The sequence below is a fragment of the Doryrhamphus excisus genome, chromosome 5, assembly GCF_030265055.1.
Source record: "Doryrhamphus excisus isolate RoL2022-K1 chromosome 5, RoL_Dexc_1.0, whole genome shotgun sequence".
In the NCBI taxonomy this organism is placed as follows: domain Eukaryota; kingdom Metazoa; phylum Chordata; class Actinopteri; order Syngnathiformes; family Syngnathidae; genus Doryrhamphus; species Doryrhamphus excisus.
In genome coordinates, this window is record NC_080470.1 from 25,587,501 (window position 1) to 25,606,614 (window position 19,114).

The 19,114-nt window shown below is 40.5% G+C and overlaps 1 protein-coding gene and 1 pseudogene across 3 annotated transcripts in view; one reads left to right on the top strand and one right to left on the bottom strand.

Moving 5' to 3' along the window:
- LOC131129538 (uncharacterized) overlaps positions 1-18,971 on the top strand; it is a 29,871-nt gene extending 10,900 nt beyond the window's left edge. For 2 of the 3 annotated variants that reach the window (XM_058073205.1, XM_058073206.1), the window contains one exon: positions 11,198-18,971. In XM_058073205.1, coding sequence (XP_057929188.1) covers positions 11,265-12,845 — 1,581 coding nt within the window. In that variant the 5' untranslated portion in view covers positions 11,198-11,264 and the 3' untranslated portion in view covers positions 12,846-18,971. Of the gene's footprint in view, positions 1-9,734; positions 10,337-11,197 lie in introns of those variants that run through there. The other variant, XM_058073204.1, reaches the window with a different exon arrangement.
- Positions 373-515, bottom strand: LOC131130308 (5.8S ribosomal RNA; annotated as a pseudogene).
- Positions 18,972-19,114: the final 143 nt, after the last annotated feature.

Genomic DNA, 19,114 nt, shown 5'->3' on the forward strand with positions numbered 1-19,114 from the left:
AGGGGGAGAACGGATCTCGATAGACGGCGGGGGCGGGTGGGCGGAAACCGGAACGGGGCGGGACGGCCGAGGCCGCCGCACCCGAACTCGGAGACCGATACCCTGCGCGAACGGGACGAGGGGCGGCCCGGGGGGAGCCGTAACGGGGGTCTCGGGGCGGAGGCGACGGCTGACGCCGAAGACCGCCGGCCGAGCCGCGCGCGCCGGAACCACCGGGCGCCGTACCTCGAAAGCCTTCCGCTTCCGGCCAAGCTGTCTGCACTTGAGGGGACGAAGGCCCCCCGACGGGGGGGGGGCCTGCGACAAACCCCAGCCGCGGGAGCGTAGGCCGCCCCGGAACGGGGCGTCCGTACTCCCGATTGATTGCTCGAGCGACGCTCAGACAGGCGTGGCCCCGGGAGGGACCCGGGGCCGCAAGGTGCGTTCGAAGTGTCGATGATCAATGTGTCCTGCAATTCACATTAGTTCTGCGTTCTTCATCGACGCACGAGCCGAGTGATCCACCGCTAAGAGTCGTCAGAGGTGAGAGGTTCCCGGCCGCCGCCCCCTCTAGGCGGAGGGCCGGGGAAGGTTGACAAGTTCCGAGACAAGGGGTTTCTCAGGAGAGGCTGTCGCCGCGGATCGACGGGCACCGCGGGCGCCCGGGCCGCCGCACCGCCCCGGAGGGCGGACGGGCCGGGGACATTGAACCCCCCGCCACCCCCCGGGAGGGGGGAGGCGAGCGTTGGGTACCCGCGGTCCCCCCGTCGCCCCCACGGAGGGCGACGGGCTGGGTCTTATGGGTTCCGATGCCGCGTCCGCGCGGACGGGGGAGGCGGGCGCCCCCGCCCGCCGCGCGGCCGCGAACCTCGGGCGGGCCCGGGCCGGCCCTCCCGCGCGGGGAGGGACCGGGCGCCGCGCCCGCCGTCCATTCTTAAAAATATAAACCATTTTTATAGGACAGTAAACAATTTGGTATAAAAAGGTGTTACGTGCTAAAAAGAATCTTTCCTTATAACTGAATGGTAAATATTATATATTATATTATTATATTATATATATTATATATATATATTTGACTGGCAGACTGCTAAGAAATGAGTCTATCAGATCAGATGAATTGTTACAATTTCCTTTTTTGTTCCTCATAATAAGAGAAGTACAGTGAAGAAAATAAGTATTTGAACACCCTGCTATTTTGCTATTTCTCCCACTTAGAAATCATGGAGGGGTCTGAAATTTTCATCGTAGGTGCATGTCCACTGTGAGAGAGATAAACTAAAAAGAAAAATCCAGAAATCACAATGCATGATTTTTTAACAATTTATTTGTGTGATACAGCTGCAAATAAGTATTTGAACACCTGAGAAAATGAATGTTAATATTTGGTACAGTAGCCTTTGTTTGCTATTACAGAGGTCAAACGTTTCCTGTAGTTTTTCACCAGGTTTGCACACACTGCAGGAGGGATCTTGGCCCACTCCTCCACACAGATCTTCTCTAGATCAGTCAGGTTTCTGGGCTGTCGCTGAGAAACACGGAGTTTGAGCTCCCTCCAAAGATTTTCGATTGGGTTCAGGTCTGGAGACTGGCTGGGCCATGCTAGAACCTTGATATGCTTCTTACGGAGCCACTCCTTGGTTTTCCTGGCTGTGTGCTTCGGGTCGTTGTCGTGTTGGAAGACCCAGCCACGACCCATCTTCAATGCTCTGACAGAGGGAAGGAGGTTATTCCCCAAAATCTCACAATACACGGCCCCAGTCATCCTCTCTTTAATGCAGTGCACTCGTCCTGTCCCATGTGCAGAAAAACACCCCCAAAGCATGATGCTACCACCCCCATGCTTCACAGTAGGGATGGTGTTCTTCGGATTGTACTCTTCATTCTTCTTCCTCCAAACACGCTTATTGGAATTATGACCAAAAAGTTCTATTTTGGTCTCATCTGACCATAAAACTTTCTCCCATGACTCCTCTGTATCATCCAAATGGTCATATGCAAACTTAAGACGGGCTTTGACATGTGCTGGTTTAAGCAGGGGAACCTTTCGTGCCATGCATGATTTCACATCATGACGTCTTAGTGTATTACCTACAGTAACCTTGGAAACGGTGGTCCCAGCTCTTTTCAGGTCATTGACCAAGTCCTGTCGTGTAGTTCTGGGCTGATTCCTCACCTTTCTTAGAATCATTGAGACCCCACGAGGTGATATCTTGCATGGGGCTCCACTCCGATTGAGATTGACCGTCATGTTTAGCTTCTTCCATTTTCTAATGATAGCTCCAACAGTGGACCTTTTTTCACCAAGCTGCTTGGTAATTGCTCCGTAGCCCTTTCCAGCCTTGTGGAGGTGTACAATTTTGTCTCTGGTGTCTTTGGACAGCTCTTTGGTCTTCGCCATGTTACAAGTTAAAGTCTTACTGATTGTATGGGGTGGACAGGTGTCTTTATGCAGCTAACGACCTCAAACAGGTGCATCTGATTCAGGATGATACATGGAGTGCAGGTGGACTTCTAATGGGCAGACTAACAGGTCTTTCAGGGTCAGAATTCTAGATGATACACAGGTGTTCAAATACTTATTTGCAGCTGTATCACACAAATAAATTGTTAAAAAATCATGCATTGTGATTTCTGGATTTTTCTTTTTAGTTTATCTCTCTCACAGTGGACATGCACCTACGATGAAAATTTCAGACCCCTCCATGATTTCTAAGTGGGAGAAATAGCAAAATAGCAGGGTGTTCAAATACTTATTTTCTTCACTGTAGGTAATTCAGAGACCTGTTTTATTACAGTGTTTATTCCCAAACCAGGGATATGCTCTAAATAATCACAACCTGATAAAATAGAGACATCTAATAGGTTGGACCATAATATTTGTAATTTATCTTTGTTGCCACTGCGACGGTTGTTCAAACGGGACAGACTGCTTTTCTTTTCACCTGTTTGTTTAACTGTATCTTTAAGAATGAGACTGTTCACTTTATTTTCATCAAAATGTTGAACATCCCCATCCTTATTATACTTATAAAGAATAGAGGAAGAACCATGTACGATCAGATCACTGTCCTTTGTTAAAATATGATCTATAAAATTAATAGATTGTAAATAGAACAATTGAGCATCTGATTCGAATGGAGAGTGTAATATTCTTAAAGCAGGTACATTGACACTTTTATTATCAACATTAATATTATCAACATTAATGTTGCTGGTACTTTTTTCATCAACACTTCTATTGTTATTCTGAGAAAAGAGGCTGTCATAACAGTCTGTTCCTTTTTCATGGGAATGTATCTGATTGAGAAGAACAGCCCCGTTCTCTATAAGAAATGAGACAGTTTCCTCTACCAATTCCTTATTTATACCTATACCACCCTGCATACACCTGAAATACTGTCTGTCCTTCTTATTGTACAATTCTACGGCCTTTTTCTGATTGTCAGTCCGTCTTTCTCTTCTTTTAAGGTTCTCAGATTGTTTCTGTGGCAATGAACAACCATCAAAGACCAATACCACCTTAATATCATGATCAAGAAGAACAGACAGTCTTTTTAACATGTCCCGTGCCACTTTTTTATAGGTCTTTTTTCTATCAACCTCCTTATTTTTTAAAATACTCATTTTTGATAATATTTTAGGATCTGTCTGTATAAGAAACAGATCAAAAGCATAAGGTAAAATAACCTTATGCAACCAGGCATGTCCATCTATACCAATAATACTATTTTTAAAGGAAAATATTTTCTTTTCATCAAAATAAGGTGTTAACAATGGTAAAAGGTTGTTTATGCCCATAGAAAGAGGGCATAATCTCTTTTTTATATTTCAATGATGTAAACGAGAGGGAAAATTTACATATCAATATCGTTTGAGTATTTTTGTATCAAAATGTACAAGTTAATAATGAAAATATTTAAAAATTCGGAGGGAAAAATGTACCAAATATGGCACGTGAAAATAACACTCCATTTTTCAAAAAGTGTAGTATCTCAAGATGAAAATTGTCAAATAAAAGAATCACACAGTAATTCAAAAAAAATACAGTGTTTGTTAGACAGTGACAGTATTTTATAGACATAAACACTGTTCTAAGTAGAAAGAAAACAAAAAAACTTACCATTTCATATTTTATGCATATTAAAAAAATATTTATTCAATAATAAAATAATTAAAAGTACCTCTCCGGTCTGAACAGTCTGTTCGTAATAGCCATATCCTCAATATAAGAAGGATCAGCCAAGACATGTAAGTTAAAAGAATGATCTATTAAATTACTTATAAGTGTTACATCCATTTCACAATCAGTGATATAAACAAATGTATAACCAGTATGGTTCTTTTTAATAATGATATTATAATATTTACATCTTATTAATAATTGTTTAATATCAAAATAAAGAGAAATAATTATTTGTATGGTGGTATGTAAATGAGAGAGAAGTATCAAATGATCATTGGTGGAATGAGAATGTAAATGGGACGTACTTATCATAGAAGTATTTTTGTCGTTTTGAGTAGTATTTTTATTATTTTGACCATTTTGACCATTTTTACTGCTACTGTGTGGTGCACAGATGTGCTGGTAAATCAGGCCACCTGATCTGTTAATGATAAAAAAGGATAATATCGGCATATTAGTTTTATAACAAGGGCTCTTTCTCAAAAGTATGTTTTAATAATTCATTCATTAAAAAACAGAATAAGAACGAATGATCAGTTTATTTATCCAACAGGTATACATTTTAACAATTTAAGAGGATTCTCAGTTAACATTTTATGTCCAAAGAAATATAATTGATTGACAAGTGCCTCTCCATTTTTAAGGATGTAATCCTTTACTGATACATTAAAAATGAAATAAAGGAGAATTGCATGAAGAGAAACTAAAAGGACCACTGCTAAAACAACAACATTCTTTTTCTTACCTTGTGATACGTCCTCATCTGTTTTACTGTTCAACCACTCGTTTGTTCTAAATTGGTGTATAAAATGGATCATGAAAAGAATGGCTAATTTACCTAAAGGAATTAAGAAGAGGGCCTTTAAAGAAAAAGGTACTGAAAAGAGACAGGACAGTAAAATGAGACCACTCATTGTTATAACTGGTATTATTACATTGAATGATAGATTGTTCTGTAAACGTAATACCATACAAACAGTGTCTATAACAAGTGATACAATGAAAAGACTCAGACAGCCTGGACTGTTAGCTGTAAGTATACCTGGCAGTACGAGTGAAAGAAGGACAATCGTAAAGAGGGACAGTCCTAGTATGATACGGTTTATTCCCCTTTTTATAGGGATCTTTTGATCAGGAGCATCCTCTACCATAAAAATGAACATTTGAAACACCACCGGTATAATCAAGAAAATAGATGAAAGAACACATAATGAACTCATAATAACTTAAAGATAGCACACTCGTGGCGGTGACAGTATTAAATGAGAGTAACCAAATAAAAACTAATAAAAGTGTAACAAATATGAACAAACAGATCAAAGAGATTTTTGATAGAAAATCAGTGCAATACTGCTCGTATGGTGAGAGGGCGACCGGGTCGGTCTTATCGTCTTTTTTTGATCCCATGATTTATTATTTTCTACTTTATTCTACTTTATTTTACTTTATTTCTTATATTTTGATGATATAATGTTTTATTTTCAATAACAATGATTTGGTTCATTTGCCAAAATCCGTTCACCTTTTAAACATCACAATTAATAAGAAAAAGGTAATATTCAAATAATTTATGACTTCTTGTGATAAATTTGATAATTTTACCGTATTAGAAAATTAACATTTTGGAAAAATTATGTTTTTTGTTTCTAATGACCCTCGATTATTCTTCTGAATTACATTGAAAATAATTGATATTTTAAATAATTATTCAAACTATTATTATATGAAGATACTTAAGAAATCAGACAGTTTCTGCAGACCATCCGTAATTTTTAATTTGTTCAAAAATGATGATAATTCAGATGAACAGTCCTCCACCATCAGATATAACATTTTGAAATATTTTGGTCGGTATAAAGAAAAGAATGAAAATATTGATGATTTTATCAGTTTGTTGTTTCCATTGGAGGTGTTTCATCTGTTGTTCTTTCAACCTAAAACACTTTTGGAATTGCAGATTTGTATAGAGGAAATGGAGGAAAGAATGGAGATGGAACAGATGCGAAGGATTATTTCACTCTTTTCGGATTGATATCATTAAAAATTATTTAATATTATTAATATTAATATTATTTATTTTTATGTGTGAATTTTTAAAAAATTATATCATTTTTTTCAAAATTATTTTTATGCAAAAACATCATATCATCATTTTTCAAATGAGAAAAATTCATGCAAAAAGTATGTATATAAAAATAAATACAAAAAGTATAAAAAAATAGAGATTCATTGATTAGGGATCCAATCTGTTTGGATCACGCGGAAATGCTGTGAACAGTCTAATATCTTTTCCATTTACCATTGCTTTAAGTAACCGTTCCAATCCTATTCCACAGCCACCATGTCGCGGCACCCCAAATTTAAAACAATTTAAATATGATTTGATATTTTCTGGATTGATACCACTTATTATTGCTGAGTCTTTCAATCTTTCATAATCATTTATACGTATTGCACCAGAGAAAACCTCCTCTCCTCGTAAAATACCATCAAATGAGAGACTGCCCTCTACGGAATTGTCATTTTCATTCTTTTCATCAATAATATTTTCATTTTCATTAATATTTTTTTCATCAATAATATTTTCATTAATATTTTTATTATTTTCATTTTCATTAATATTTTCATCATTAATATTTCCATCCTACTCCGTGTAAAAGGCCCGTACCTTTCTAGGATAGTTCTTTATTAAAAAGAAATCCACCCCTTTCTCTTTTTCAATTATCTCACCGAGTGCCTTTTCCTGTCCCCTTGACAGGTCCTCATCATAATTTATGGTATGTCCGTTTTCTTTTAATATTTTTATACAATCTGAATGGTTTATCACGAATGGCTCTTCTTTTAATTTAAGATTGTTAAAATTAAAATATTTCTTTAAAATGGTGCATTCCTCTAATTTCTCTACATTCTTAAAAATATGTAAAAATAAATTATAAATAAATGTTATCAAATCATTTAAATTGGTTATTTCCATTTCCATGTCCAATCCAATAAACTCACTTAAGTCACCATACCTGTTTATGTTTGATTCTTCTTGTCTATAAACATGGCCTATTTCATACACCCTTTTATAACCGGAAATAACCATCATTTGTTTGTAAAACTGAGGGGACTGTGCAAGATACGCCTTTTTCTTGAAATATTTCACCTCAAAAAGATTCGCACCGCCCTCTGTGCCTGATTCTAACAGTTTAGGTGTCTTCATTTCAATAAAAGAGTGTTCTCTTAAATAAGAACGAAATTGGAACATTGTCTCATCTAATAAACGGATTATACAGCTGGATGGAATGGAACGGAGATCAACTGTACGGTTGTCCAGTCTTATTTTCATTGATACATCTGGTTGTTTGTCACATGGTGTGTTTGTTTGTTCATTTTTTACTTTTTCATTTTTTACTTTTTCATTTTTTACTTTTTCATTCTTTGATTGGTTGGTTGTCTGTATTACTGTTGAATTGTTTATGTCCTTTAAATCAAATGGTAATTTCTCTGCACGTGATAGTATCACAATATCAGTTATTTCTATTTCGTATGATTTGACGGTTGTTGCTTTTATTTTATTGTTCAATCTTTTAGGGTATCCTTTTAACTGTAAAAATGACTCGTTTGATAGGTTGGTGAAATGATCGTATTTCTCTTTTAGAATATCTTTTGAAAAGATGCATTGAATGGTTTGAGGAAATGATCTGAGGATGAGGAAACCAAATTGTTTTTTATGTTTGATTGATTCAAGAAAACCGGTGATTGTTATTTCCTTTTTATCAATCAATATTTGAATCAATACTATTTTTTGCTATGAGCTGTGCCAGTCCATTTACAATTGCTGTTTCACCAACACCTGCTGGTCCCACAAGCATAGGATTGCTTTTCTTCTTTTTAGATAGAATTTCTATAATCGATCTGATTTCTTCAATACGACCTATAACAGGATCTTGTGGTTTTGAAATTGCCTCTGATACCAATTCGAGACCGAAATCGTCTAATGTTGGTGTTAAACTGTTCTTCGACTTTATGATAAGATTTTCTAATTTCGACTTGATGCATTCTGGTGATCTTTCAGATGAAACATTTGCTGATCCACTTGATGGAACGATAACATTTTTGAGAGATTCTTCTAAAAGATCTACTTCTGTGATTTCTTTTCTGTTCATTTGCGCATCATTGAGTAAATTGGTAAATCGATGAGATGGTACAGGTTGTGTATTTTCTCCTTTGGCCAAAGTGTCAATCTTTTTTTTAATAACTGATACAAAAATATTTTTCTCTTCTTTTGACAGATTTTTTTCAATTAATGGAACATTCGATTCAAAAATTGTTAAAAGCAAATGTTCAGGTTCTATCTGATAATTATTTCGTTTTTTTGCTAACCTCATTGTTTTCTCGAGAATTCTTTGTGCGTTTGTGGTGAACATTTCCTCCATCTTAGGGATTACAATTTGTCTCCTTTATCTAGTTTGATTATTTCTAGACATTGTTTCTAGAAAAATCAATTGTCTAGAAAAAAATTATTCAATAATTTCTGATCCTTCAGAAAAAGAGATTTCTAGTCCAATAAATATTAAAACTGCGATTTTAAATATTCTAATCCTCAAATTATTTTCCTCAGATTCAAAAAAGCTTGAATTTTTTTTTTATCAATTTGAACAATTCTGCTGAATAATAAACGGATTTCGTTATGAATCTTAAATATTTTTTTATCGTTTATATTCGGATTTTTACAAATTTCTTAGCCAATCCAACCCTCAAAAAAAGGAAATGTTGCATTTAATTGGCCTTGGTCTTTCAGATTACAACGATCTGTCTTTTAAATCCTATAACCAGGGGTGTGGAGCCGGAGCCGGAGCCGGAGCCACTCGGAGCCACACGATTTGCCCGGAGCCGGAGCCGGAGCCGGAGCCACTCTGACTTTGTGGCTCCTGTGGCTCCGACCTCCGAAACTCGAATCATTCCATTCCGCCTTACGCAAGGACGGATAACCACTTCATGAACGCGTGCTGGTGCTGCAATGTTCGCAAAAAATGCGACACGTTGCATTATAAAGTCTTTCTCAGGGCTTCTCATAACAATGTGCTTACCAGTGAGCATTCAAGGGGGTCGCTGGTCAGTGGTCACTGGTCAGGCACGTCTGTAATTGGTTGCGTCCAAGGACGTCGCCAGGTATTTTCGGTTGGAGGTGCAGGTCTCTGTGAAAGGGCCCAAAACACTTAAAAGGCCCAAAGTAACCGGCTACAAAAACCTAAAACTGATCGGAATTAGGCCACTATTTTTGGGAAAGGGCCCATTTAATGAACAAAACAAAAATGAAAAGCTTTTTTAACGTACATTTAGCTCTCGGTTGGGGGTGCAGCTGCACCCCCTGCACCCCCTGTGGCGCCGTCCTTGGTTGCGTCGTCCGTCGTGGCGGCGGCGCGTCGTTCCCACGCTAGCCCCTCCCCATTTCGGGGGAGATGTGTCTCGCATGTCAGTTCGCCTCGTCGGTGCAGCGCGGCACGCAGTGTCGTCTTGGACTCTCAGGGAGGTGAGTACACTGTGGCGTCTCGCGTGTTTCTCCTTTCTGTTTCTTGACATCTCAATCTATTTAGTTTGTGCTGGTGTTGGCTAATGGATGACACACGTCTTTCTATCAATAATGTGGTGATGCAGGCTGCATTTGTTTGACGGCGTGACAGGAGAAATGGAGCAATTGCTGTGAAACGTTCGAATACCGCGATGGATATGGGGGTGGGAGGGGGAGAGTCTCAGGCACTTTGTTGGCTATGGGCATGCAGCAACAGTCTGTATGTATATAAGATTGAGATTGAGATAACTGAATCAGCCCTGCACTTACTTAATGTTGCCGATTTGGTAATACATAGGTATATTTCACAGAAACATGGCGGCAGCTAAAGGACCGAGAAGTAAAGTATATGACTACTTTTCCGTTGGTGATGAAGGACTGTTTGTTTGCGGTGTCATCGATGAGGTCGGAAAAGCCTGTCAGAAATCGGTCAGCCGCAAGACGAAGGGAGGCGGCGGCTCCTCCGCGCATAATCTAAAACGTCATCTACAGCGATTCCATGAGGAGGAATACAAGCTTGTTGTGAAGGCCGACGAACCACCTTCCAAGAGTGCGCGTGTCGACACCTCTACTGAATCCCAACCAAAACGTCAGACCCAACAGCGTATGGATAGGTGAGTTTTATTGAGGAAATCGATCTTACAAAGAAAGGTTCGCGCGCTGCGCCACACCGACGCTGACGAGCCCGCCCCGCTTCCCGCTCCCCCTCGGCTCCGCTGACTATACGGTACCCCCCACTCCCCTCTGTCGCATCAGCTGAGATGGAGGGAGGGAGTAATGGGGGGGGGGGAGGCGGCCGACACCGGGCGTGATCCACTCCTTGTCATATCGATGTTTGGATGAAAGTAATGGAATCCCACTCTATATTTTTGTTGACATTAAGAGGATTAAGTAAGCATTGATGTGACGTGCATTTCTCCAAAAAAGTGGGTCATCTTTTTATGAGATTAATTCAAATAATGAAAATGGCATTAACCTCTTTTTGAAATTTGCAACAAAAATATCTAAAATCCATTTTTTTAAGAATGTGAAATGGACTTTCGAGTGAGTTTTTTTTCTGCTAGCTACATAGACGCCTTAGCTCTCCTGATACCTATATATTTTCTAAGAACTTCGTTTTAAAAAATTTGTGTGGTTTGAACTAGATATAGCTCCATAACCTTGAACTCTATTGATCTAAGATTGGGAAATTTCAAATCCATGACCATGACAACTCAACAGACGAATTTTTGTTGTATTCTGAGAGGGTCGGGTGTTGAAACGCCCTACTTTGCGGTCGACTTGTCGTGGCATGCCCCCTGTAGACTCGACGTTATATGGGCCCGCTGACAAGGTTGTTGTCACTCGGTTGTTGTTGACTTGCCTTTCTAAATTTCAAGAAACATCTAAATTTCATCTTCGCCGAAAATTATTGTAATTAAAAAAATCGTGCACATGTGTGTCCCAAAACAACAAATTATTTCTGGTTCCGGCAGGTACATCACGTCTTCGAAAGTGACACTGAATATCAGCAAGAGCGAGTTCACCGACGGACTTGTGAGCATGGTGGTAAAGGACTCCTTGCCGCTCTCCTTCTTCTCGTCCTCGGCCGGCTTCGGTGCCATCGCCGGGTCCATCACGAGGCAGCTGCACGTCAGCCTGGACAGGAACGCCGTTCGCGAGATGGTGATCAATCGGGCTCGGCAACTGGAGTCTGGCCTCATCAGCATCATGAGGAACAAACCCGTGTACTTGAAGATGGACGGAGCAACCCGGCTTGGCTCCAGTTACCTGGCTATCAACGCCCAGTTTTTTCACGACGGGAAGCCGACAATCAAGACACTAGCTGTCACGGACTGTGCCGGCAAGCACACTGCGAAGGAAACGCTGGAGCTGCTCAAGAAAGCGCTGGAGAGGTACGAGCTCAACAAAGATCAAGTGCTTGCTGTGGTCACGGACAATGCCAGGGCGATGGTGAAAACCGTAGAGCTATTGAACCAGAGTGATGAAGAGAGGAGCAGTGAATTGCTAGAGGAGGGAAGTGCGGATGATCAGGGAGATCAAGAAGAGGACGAGGTTGGTGATGACGAAACACTCCGCGACCTGATTGTGGATCACTTCGACACGTCCACAGGCTCGCGCCCAGCAGCTGGCGCAAACACCAATGTCCACATGACGCGATGTGGTGTTCACACCCTACAGCTGGCTGTACGCGACGGATTGAAGCAACGAGGTGCACATGCGGTGTTGGAGCATGCCCGAAGCGTCGTGAAGAAGCTCAGGGCGCCGAACATGGTGGCATCTCTGAAAAAGAAAGGTCATCTGCTCCCGATCATCGACGTGCCAACAAGGTGGGGCAGCAGCTACGCCATGGTGAACCGCCTGCTGGAACTCCGGGAGGTGGTGCAAGATTATGCTGCTGTCGCGCCGGACTTGCACCTGTCGGACGAAAAATGGCAGCGAATCCAACAACTTGCTGACGTCCTCAAGGACCCATACATCGTGACCATTCGGTTACAGAGCAGTGAGCTCACACCAGGGACGTTTCTCAAAGAGTGGCTGAAGCTGCGGGACGGACTGGAGAAGAAAGGGGGCATCGGCGCCGCTATCGCCTCCTCCATGCGAGGGCGGGAAGAGACACTGCTCGAGTCGGATGCCGTGTTGGCTGCCGTCTTCGCCGACGCCCGGTACAGGATCCTACTAGGCGAGAGACTGCAACGTGCCGAAGATGCCTTCATCAAGATCGCTCACAGGGTTCATCACATAGAGAACTCTGGAGCTTCTACTGCAGCAGAGCATCAGCTGAGCAGCGCGAGCTCCGAGCAAGAAGGCGACCCATTTGAACAGGAGTTGGACCGGCTCGAACGCGGGCGTCATGCAGTGATGCAAACACCCTCTTCGGTGACGGATGCAGTGCATGAGATGAAGAATCCCGGACGACTGAAGGGAAAAGACGTCTGGAGCATCATCTGCAAGTACCCAGCGGCCGTTCAGACGACCAGCCTCGCCCTGGCCGCTCTACCCACGACACAAGTGTCAGTCGAACGGCTGTTCTCGGCCATGAAACTTCTGCTAACGGACCTTAGATCCCGGATGAAGGAAGACATCGTGGAGGCAATGCTCCTCATACGTTCCAATGAGTAAAACGCGAGTGCTTGCAGTGAGAGATGCATGATGTGAAAAGTTCTGAGTTGCTGTGAAAGCCAATGACTCACTTTTACGTCTTTCCCATGTTTTAGCGATTTTGGGCAACATGGTTCCATTTTTCTGTAAAGATGTGTTGGTTAATACAAAATACATTCGATGAGAAAAGAAAAGGCTGTTTTTGCTTGCTCAAAACCGTTAAAATGCGCTATAAGTTACTCTTTAACTTGGTGAAAAATAGACCTAGCCGGAGCCGGAGCCACAAGGAGCCACACCATTTTGCCCGGAGCCGGAGCCGGAGCCGGAGCCACAAAAATTGATGTGGCTCCACACCCCTGCCTATAACATTATAAAGAAGGCTGACAAGGTTTATCTAGAGGCATATACGTGTATAATTCATAATACTATTGAAGAATTAGAATCTTTTTTAGAAACAAAAATTGAATTGGCAGATAGAAACCTTTTAGAAAATACGAATGTGCTCGTTAACCAATCAAAAGAGCAAAATATTGTCCTTTTAGTGCCCGGAACGCCACTTTTTGCCACCACTCATACAGATTTGATTCTAAGATGTAAAAAAGAGCAAATTCCCTATCAAATAATTGATAATGTATCAATTTTCAATGCCATCGGCCATTTTGGCCTGTTTTCATACAATTTCGGTCGAACAGTGTCAATTCCATTTTTTACGGACACTTTCAAACCATTTTCTATTTATGATAGAATAAAATCGAATTTTGATTGTAATTTACACACACTTTGCTTGCTCGATATAAAAATTAATAAAGAATATTATAATCAGAACACTTATTCAAACAATCCAAATGATAAAATACAAAATATCTTTATGAATGCCAATACAGCCTTGAATATTCTTTCAGAATGTGAGAAGCACACAAATTATAATTTGTTAACTAAAAGAAGTAAAATATTTGTTATCTGTCGATTCGGTCATCCAACACAGCAAATTTTTTATGATTCGATAGAAAATCTCATCAAAATGGACTTTGGAGGCCCTTTACATTCATTAATCGTACCTGGTCCGATGGAGATTATTGAAAAAGAGCATATAGGAAATTTTTTTACAGATGGTCAATAAACTTAATTGAGTTTTCAACTAACTCTTCTGTTGAATAAAGCAAAAATGAACCGCGACTTCCTATTGAGACTTATTGTAATAATTATTCAAAATAATAAAAATTTTTTGATCAGTTTACTTCAATTCATAAATCGCATCGCAATGAAAATTAATAAAATTGTCAAGATAAAAAGTGCCAAACGCTTAATTCTCAAAATTGTTATTTTTCTTTCGAGATTTTTCCTAATTATTAGTGCTTGTATTATGTTAAGATTGATTTCATTCAAACAATCTTCTAAAAATGTATCGTTGAACAACTTCTTCTCGTATTTCAAATATTTTTCTAGCGTGCGCATGTTTTTTCTTTGCATTTGAATCATTTTTTTGTTTATGCAGCTCTGATTTTATTAAAAACTGTAATTAAGGCTAATTAATTTTATTTTCTCTAATGAATGATAAATTTAATAGATTTGAAAAATAATTAGATGTTACATCTCAAAAAAAAATTAAAAGAACACAACAATAAATTAAAACATCGTTTATTCAACTTACAAGAAGTAATTACCTCTGTCCTATTGGTTTACCACCTGGAACGGGGGAGATTCCTATGATGGTACTAGTTTTACCTGGGCCCGATTGTACTGTTTGCCCGGGTGTTGTTGGTTTTGTTTGAACTGGTTGATTTGGTTGTGGTACAGCTCTGTTTTTAACCACATTTGTTGTTTGTGTTTGCGTGTCTTTTGGTTTTGTGGTTGTTGTTTGAGCAGAAATTTGTGTGTTTGGTGCCTGTGGCTTACTATTCGGATCAATTATGTTGATTGTCTGTGTTGAACCAGGTTTTGGTACTTGTGATTCATCTACTTTACTTACACCAACTACTTGAACTGCTTTAGGATGTGTACTTAAAAGTTCTGGTGTCACATTTAATTCAGGTTTTTTGGCTGCTCCTGGTTTCTGTTTTACCATTTCAGGTTTTGGAACATATGCTGGATCTACTTTGTGTACATTACTCTTATTAACAAATATTTTCTCAATTTTACCTGGTTTGTTTGGATCATTTCCATTGTGAACAATTGCTGTGATCTCTTTAACTGGTGCTTGTACAAGTTTGTTTGGATTTGGAAGACCAGATAACTTTTTAACTGAGTCAAATATAACATCTGCAAATGCTTGTCCTTTATTTGGTAATAATGTAGATAATTCTGATATAACAGTTGATTCGAAAAACGATCTCATCTCTTTGGATAAAGGATGCATAGCAAATTCTGTTATAGCTTTCAATGTTTCTAAAGGCAAACTGTTTATTGCATTTATGTAAGTAGATTCTGTCACTCCAAGTTTTTCTGCTTATGCCGGAGATTCTTCCAATAAACTGGATCTGATCATTTCTGCAGTTGCTTCTTGGCCTGATATCTTTGGTCTTTCTTCATCCGATGTTACAAGTCCCTTCTTATCTTGATCTACTTCACCTGTAAAGGCATTTACAGCTGTCATAGTATCTTTTGCAATTCCAGAAATGGCAGCATTCCCGAAACTGTTTCCTATAACTTGGTCTTCGATTGAACCAACGAAATCAGGTTTATCTGCTATATTCATTGAAGCCGTTCCGTGGTTCTCTTCATCTGCAGCGAATCCTGTTGTGTCTGTTCCTTGAAGTAAACCCACACCATCTTGTCCTGTATCTTTGAGTCCTTTTGGTGGCGAATTCAAATTTACAATTGCATCTTCTACTGATACTTTTTCTGCTACACCATAAGGAGGAGTCAATTCAACATAATCCTCACCATTCGGATTTCTGAGAACCTCTGTTCTTGTATTTTGTAACAGCTCTTTTGTGGCAATTGCCTTTTTCAGCATTTGTTCATCTGCTTTAGACAAGTATGGTCGTTTTTTAATACCTGAGTGCAATGTCGGTTGAGTTGTCTTTGCAAAATCTGTCCATGGTGTTTCTCTGAGTGTACCTTTCTTCACTTCAAGCCCTTCTCCATACGAAATATCTAAAGTACCATGTTCACCGATAAGTGCCTTTGAAGGGGATGGATTTGCAGGAGAAGGTATGGTCATCTTCATTCCTGATGCATCTGCTGTGTAGTAACCTCTTCCTAATGGCACATCTGAACGCTGTCCTGTATTATAATGATGTTCAAGCTTAGATGTGTCAAGACCGGCATTTCTCATGGATTCTCTTGCTGATTCTGGATAGATTACCGTACCTTCTTTCAATTCTAATTCTCTTGCACTTTCTGGAATATTGAAAAATCCATCTTCACCTCTAACAACATTTAATGGCGATTCAATTTCTTTGTTTGTTACTTTATTACGTAAGGCATCTTTTAATTCAACCTGTCTTGCAAGGGCAACTGCTTCATCTTCATTTTTAGCTTCTACATCAACAAATGATTTAAGTGGCAATTTCAATGACGAATTTTCTATACTTACTTTGTCCGCATCATCTGGAACTGTTGCAATAATACCGAGACCTTCTTCAGCATTTTGTCTGTCAAGTGCAGCCTGCTCAGCTGCCTGTGTTCCTTTAACAAGAGCTTCTTCAACTTGCATTTCTGCTTCTTCTTGTGGGATGAATCCATGTTTTTTTGCTGCTTCTGAGGATTCACATGCTTCTTCAAGAGCCTGTTCTGCTTGTAATTGTGGTCTTGTTCTGTCAGTGAAATCTTTTGCGTCATCAATTGCATTTTTAGCTGCAACAGATTCACCTTTTTTGGCTGCTTCTTCAATAGACTCACCTGAGAGAATCGACTTCTGAATTGATGCATGTGGGTCTTTTTTGGCCATTTGATCGAGTGCTTCTGCTTCTTCCTCAAGTTCTGCTTGTACGGCTGCGACTGCTTCTGGACTTTTTGCCACTTCTTGCATGGCAGCTTCTTTTTTGATTGCATCTTGTGCGGCTGCAACTGGATCGTTTCCTGTTTCGGCGGCTGCCTTCGCTGCTTTGGCACCTGCAATACCTTGTTCTGCACCTTCTGCACCAGCACGTCTCATTTGTGGGTCTTTCATCATTTTATTCTTCAAATGTTCTTTTTCTGCTGCTTTTGCTTGTTTTGCTGCAGCAACGCCTTCTTTAGCACCTTGACTTGCTGCTTCTGCCATATCACCAATATCTTTTGCATCAGTTGCTGCAGCGATTCCTTCGGCTGCTCCTTCCAATGCGGCTCGTTTCATTCTTCTAGGTGTGTCTTCCATCATTGATTCGGCTGCTGCTGCCTGAGCTGCTGCCATTTCACCTGCACCAACTGGAATTCCTGCATCAGCTGCTGCTCCTTCTGCTGCTCTTTCTTCTGCTAATTCTGCTTGTTTTGCAGCTGCTGCAGCTGCACCTGCTCGTTGTCTTTGACTTGGAGTTGAATCTGGATTATTAAGAGCCATCTCAGCTTCTGCAGCATCACCTGCAGCTCTAGCCTGTTCTCTATCATAAGCATCTCTTTCAATTTCTTGTTCTTTTGCTGCTTGTTCGGCTACTGATTGTTCTGCTGCTTCTGCTTCCTTGGCACCTGCTGCTTTTGCTTCTGCTGGTGATACTTCTGGATTCATGGCTGCCATTGCTTCTGCTTCTTTGCCTGCAGCATCACCTACAGTTTCTCCAACTTTCTTCGCTTTCAGAGCGGCTTTTAATTTCGATGGTGGCATATCGGATAATAAATCGTCAGCTTCTTCTTGAGCACCTGCATTTGCTGCAACTGCATCACTCATTGGATTCTTCGCCATTTGTTTGACATTGTTTTCATTTGCCTGAGCATCTCTTTGATCTTGTAAATCGTCCATTGCTTCTTGCTGGGCAATTGCTTTCTTTGTCTCATCTCTTTCTGCGGCTGGCATTGCTCTCATCGCTTGCTTTTGTGCTGCCCTTATTGGTTTTGCTGCTTTTGAGGCTCCTGCATCTCTTGCCTTCTGTCTTCCTCTTGCTTGACTCATTGGACCACCTTCCATAGCATCAGCGGCTGGATTACCAGAGCCGCCTCCTCCGGCGCCTCCTGCACCACCCATAGCGGGCGCTGGACCTCCTGAACCTGCACCACCACCGGCGCCACCGCCTCCTGCGGCTGCCCTTGCTGCAGCTGCACCTTCTCTTGCTCCTTGATTTGCGGCTGCTGCTAATGCTGCAGGGCTATTCAATGTTCCAGCACCTCTTGGTCGTGGTCTGGATGCTCCTCCAAATCCTGCTCTTCTTGCAGCATTGTCTAAAGCGGCCTGTGCTCTCGGATCACCCATGGCGGCTGCATTTTGTAAAGCTGAACCAGGTGAATGACCGGCCATTCCATTGCCTCCTCTTCTACGAGCATTTCCTAAACGATTATTTCTCATTCCTTTTCTACCACCACCCATTCCATTTCCTCCATATCCATATCCACCTAGATTACTTCCTTGGCCGCCACCGCCGCCATAACCCATACCACCTGCTCCTCCATAACCCATACCACCACCTCCTGCACCACCTGCTCCCCCTGCTCCCCCTGCACCACCGCCATATCCTCCTCCTGCACCAGCACCGCTTCCTCTACCGCCAAATGCTCCTCCTCGTCCTCCGAATCCGCCATTTCCACCGTAAGAGCCAAATCCACCTCTTCCAACACCTCTTCCCCCGTGTGAATTAGGTGGTGCTCCTGACATAGCAGAATGGTTCTTTAAAAGACCGCCATTTCTTTCTGGTAAATAATTCATAGCCAAATTTGTATTTGCTCCACTTTGTGGTCTTTAAGAAGCATCAGCTAAAGAATTTAGATGACCCCCTCCCTCATGATCTCGTCCTAATACAAAATTAGAAATTAAAAATACGTAAGTACCGCATACTCTAATCGGAGTGTTTTAGTTTATATATTTACTGATGGTAAAACAAAACATGTAGGAAATAAATTGAAACAAAAATCATATTTTTAGTTTGAAGTTTTTGAAATGACAAATCAAATGAAAAAACACCGATAAATTTAAGAAGAGACCAATAAAAAAATGACTGCAAATTATTAAAACCGATAAATTAATAAAATCATTAACCTATTTAGGATAAGAAGAAACACCTTAAGAAATTAAACACAATCCAGAGAATAATAAAAAATGTTTTTTTCCGAAACATAAATATTTTAGAAATATCACATGTTTTTTTTACATTTAAAATTGAATAAGATATAAAAAAAAACAAAATAAACAAAAATATTCTTTCAAATTAATTATTGAGGAA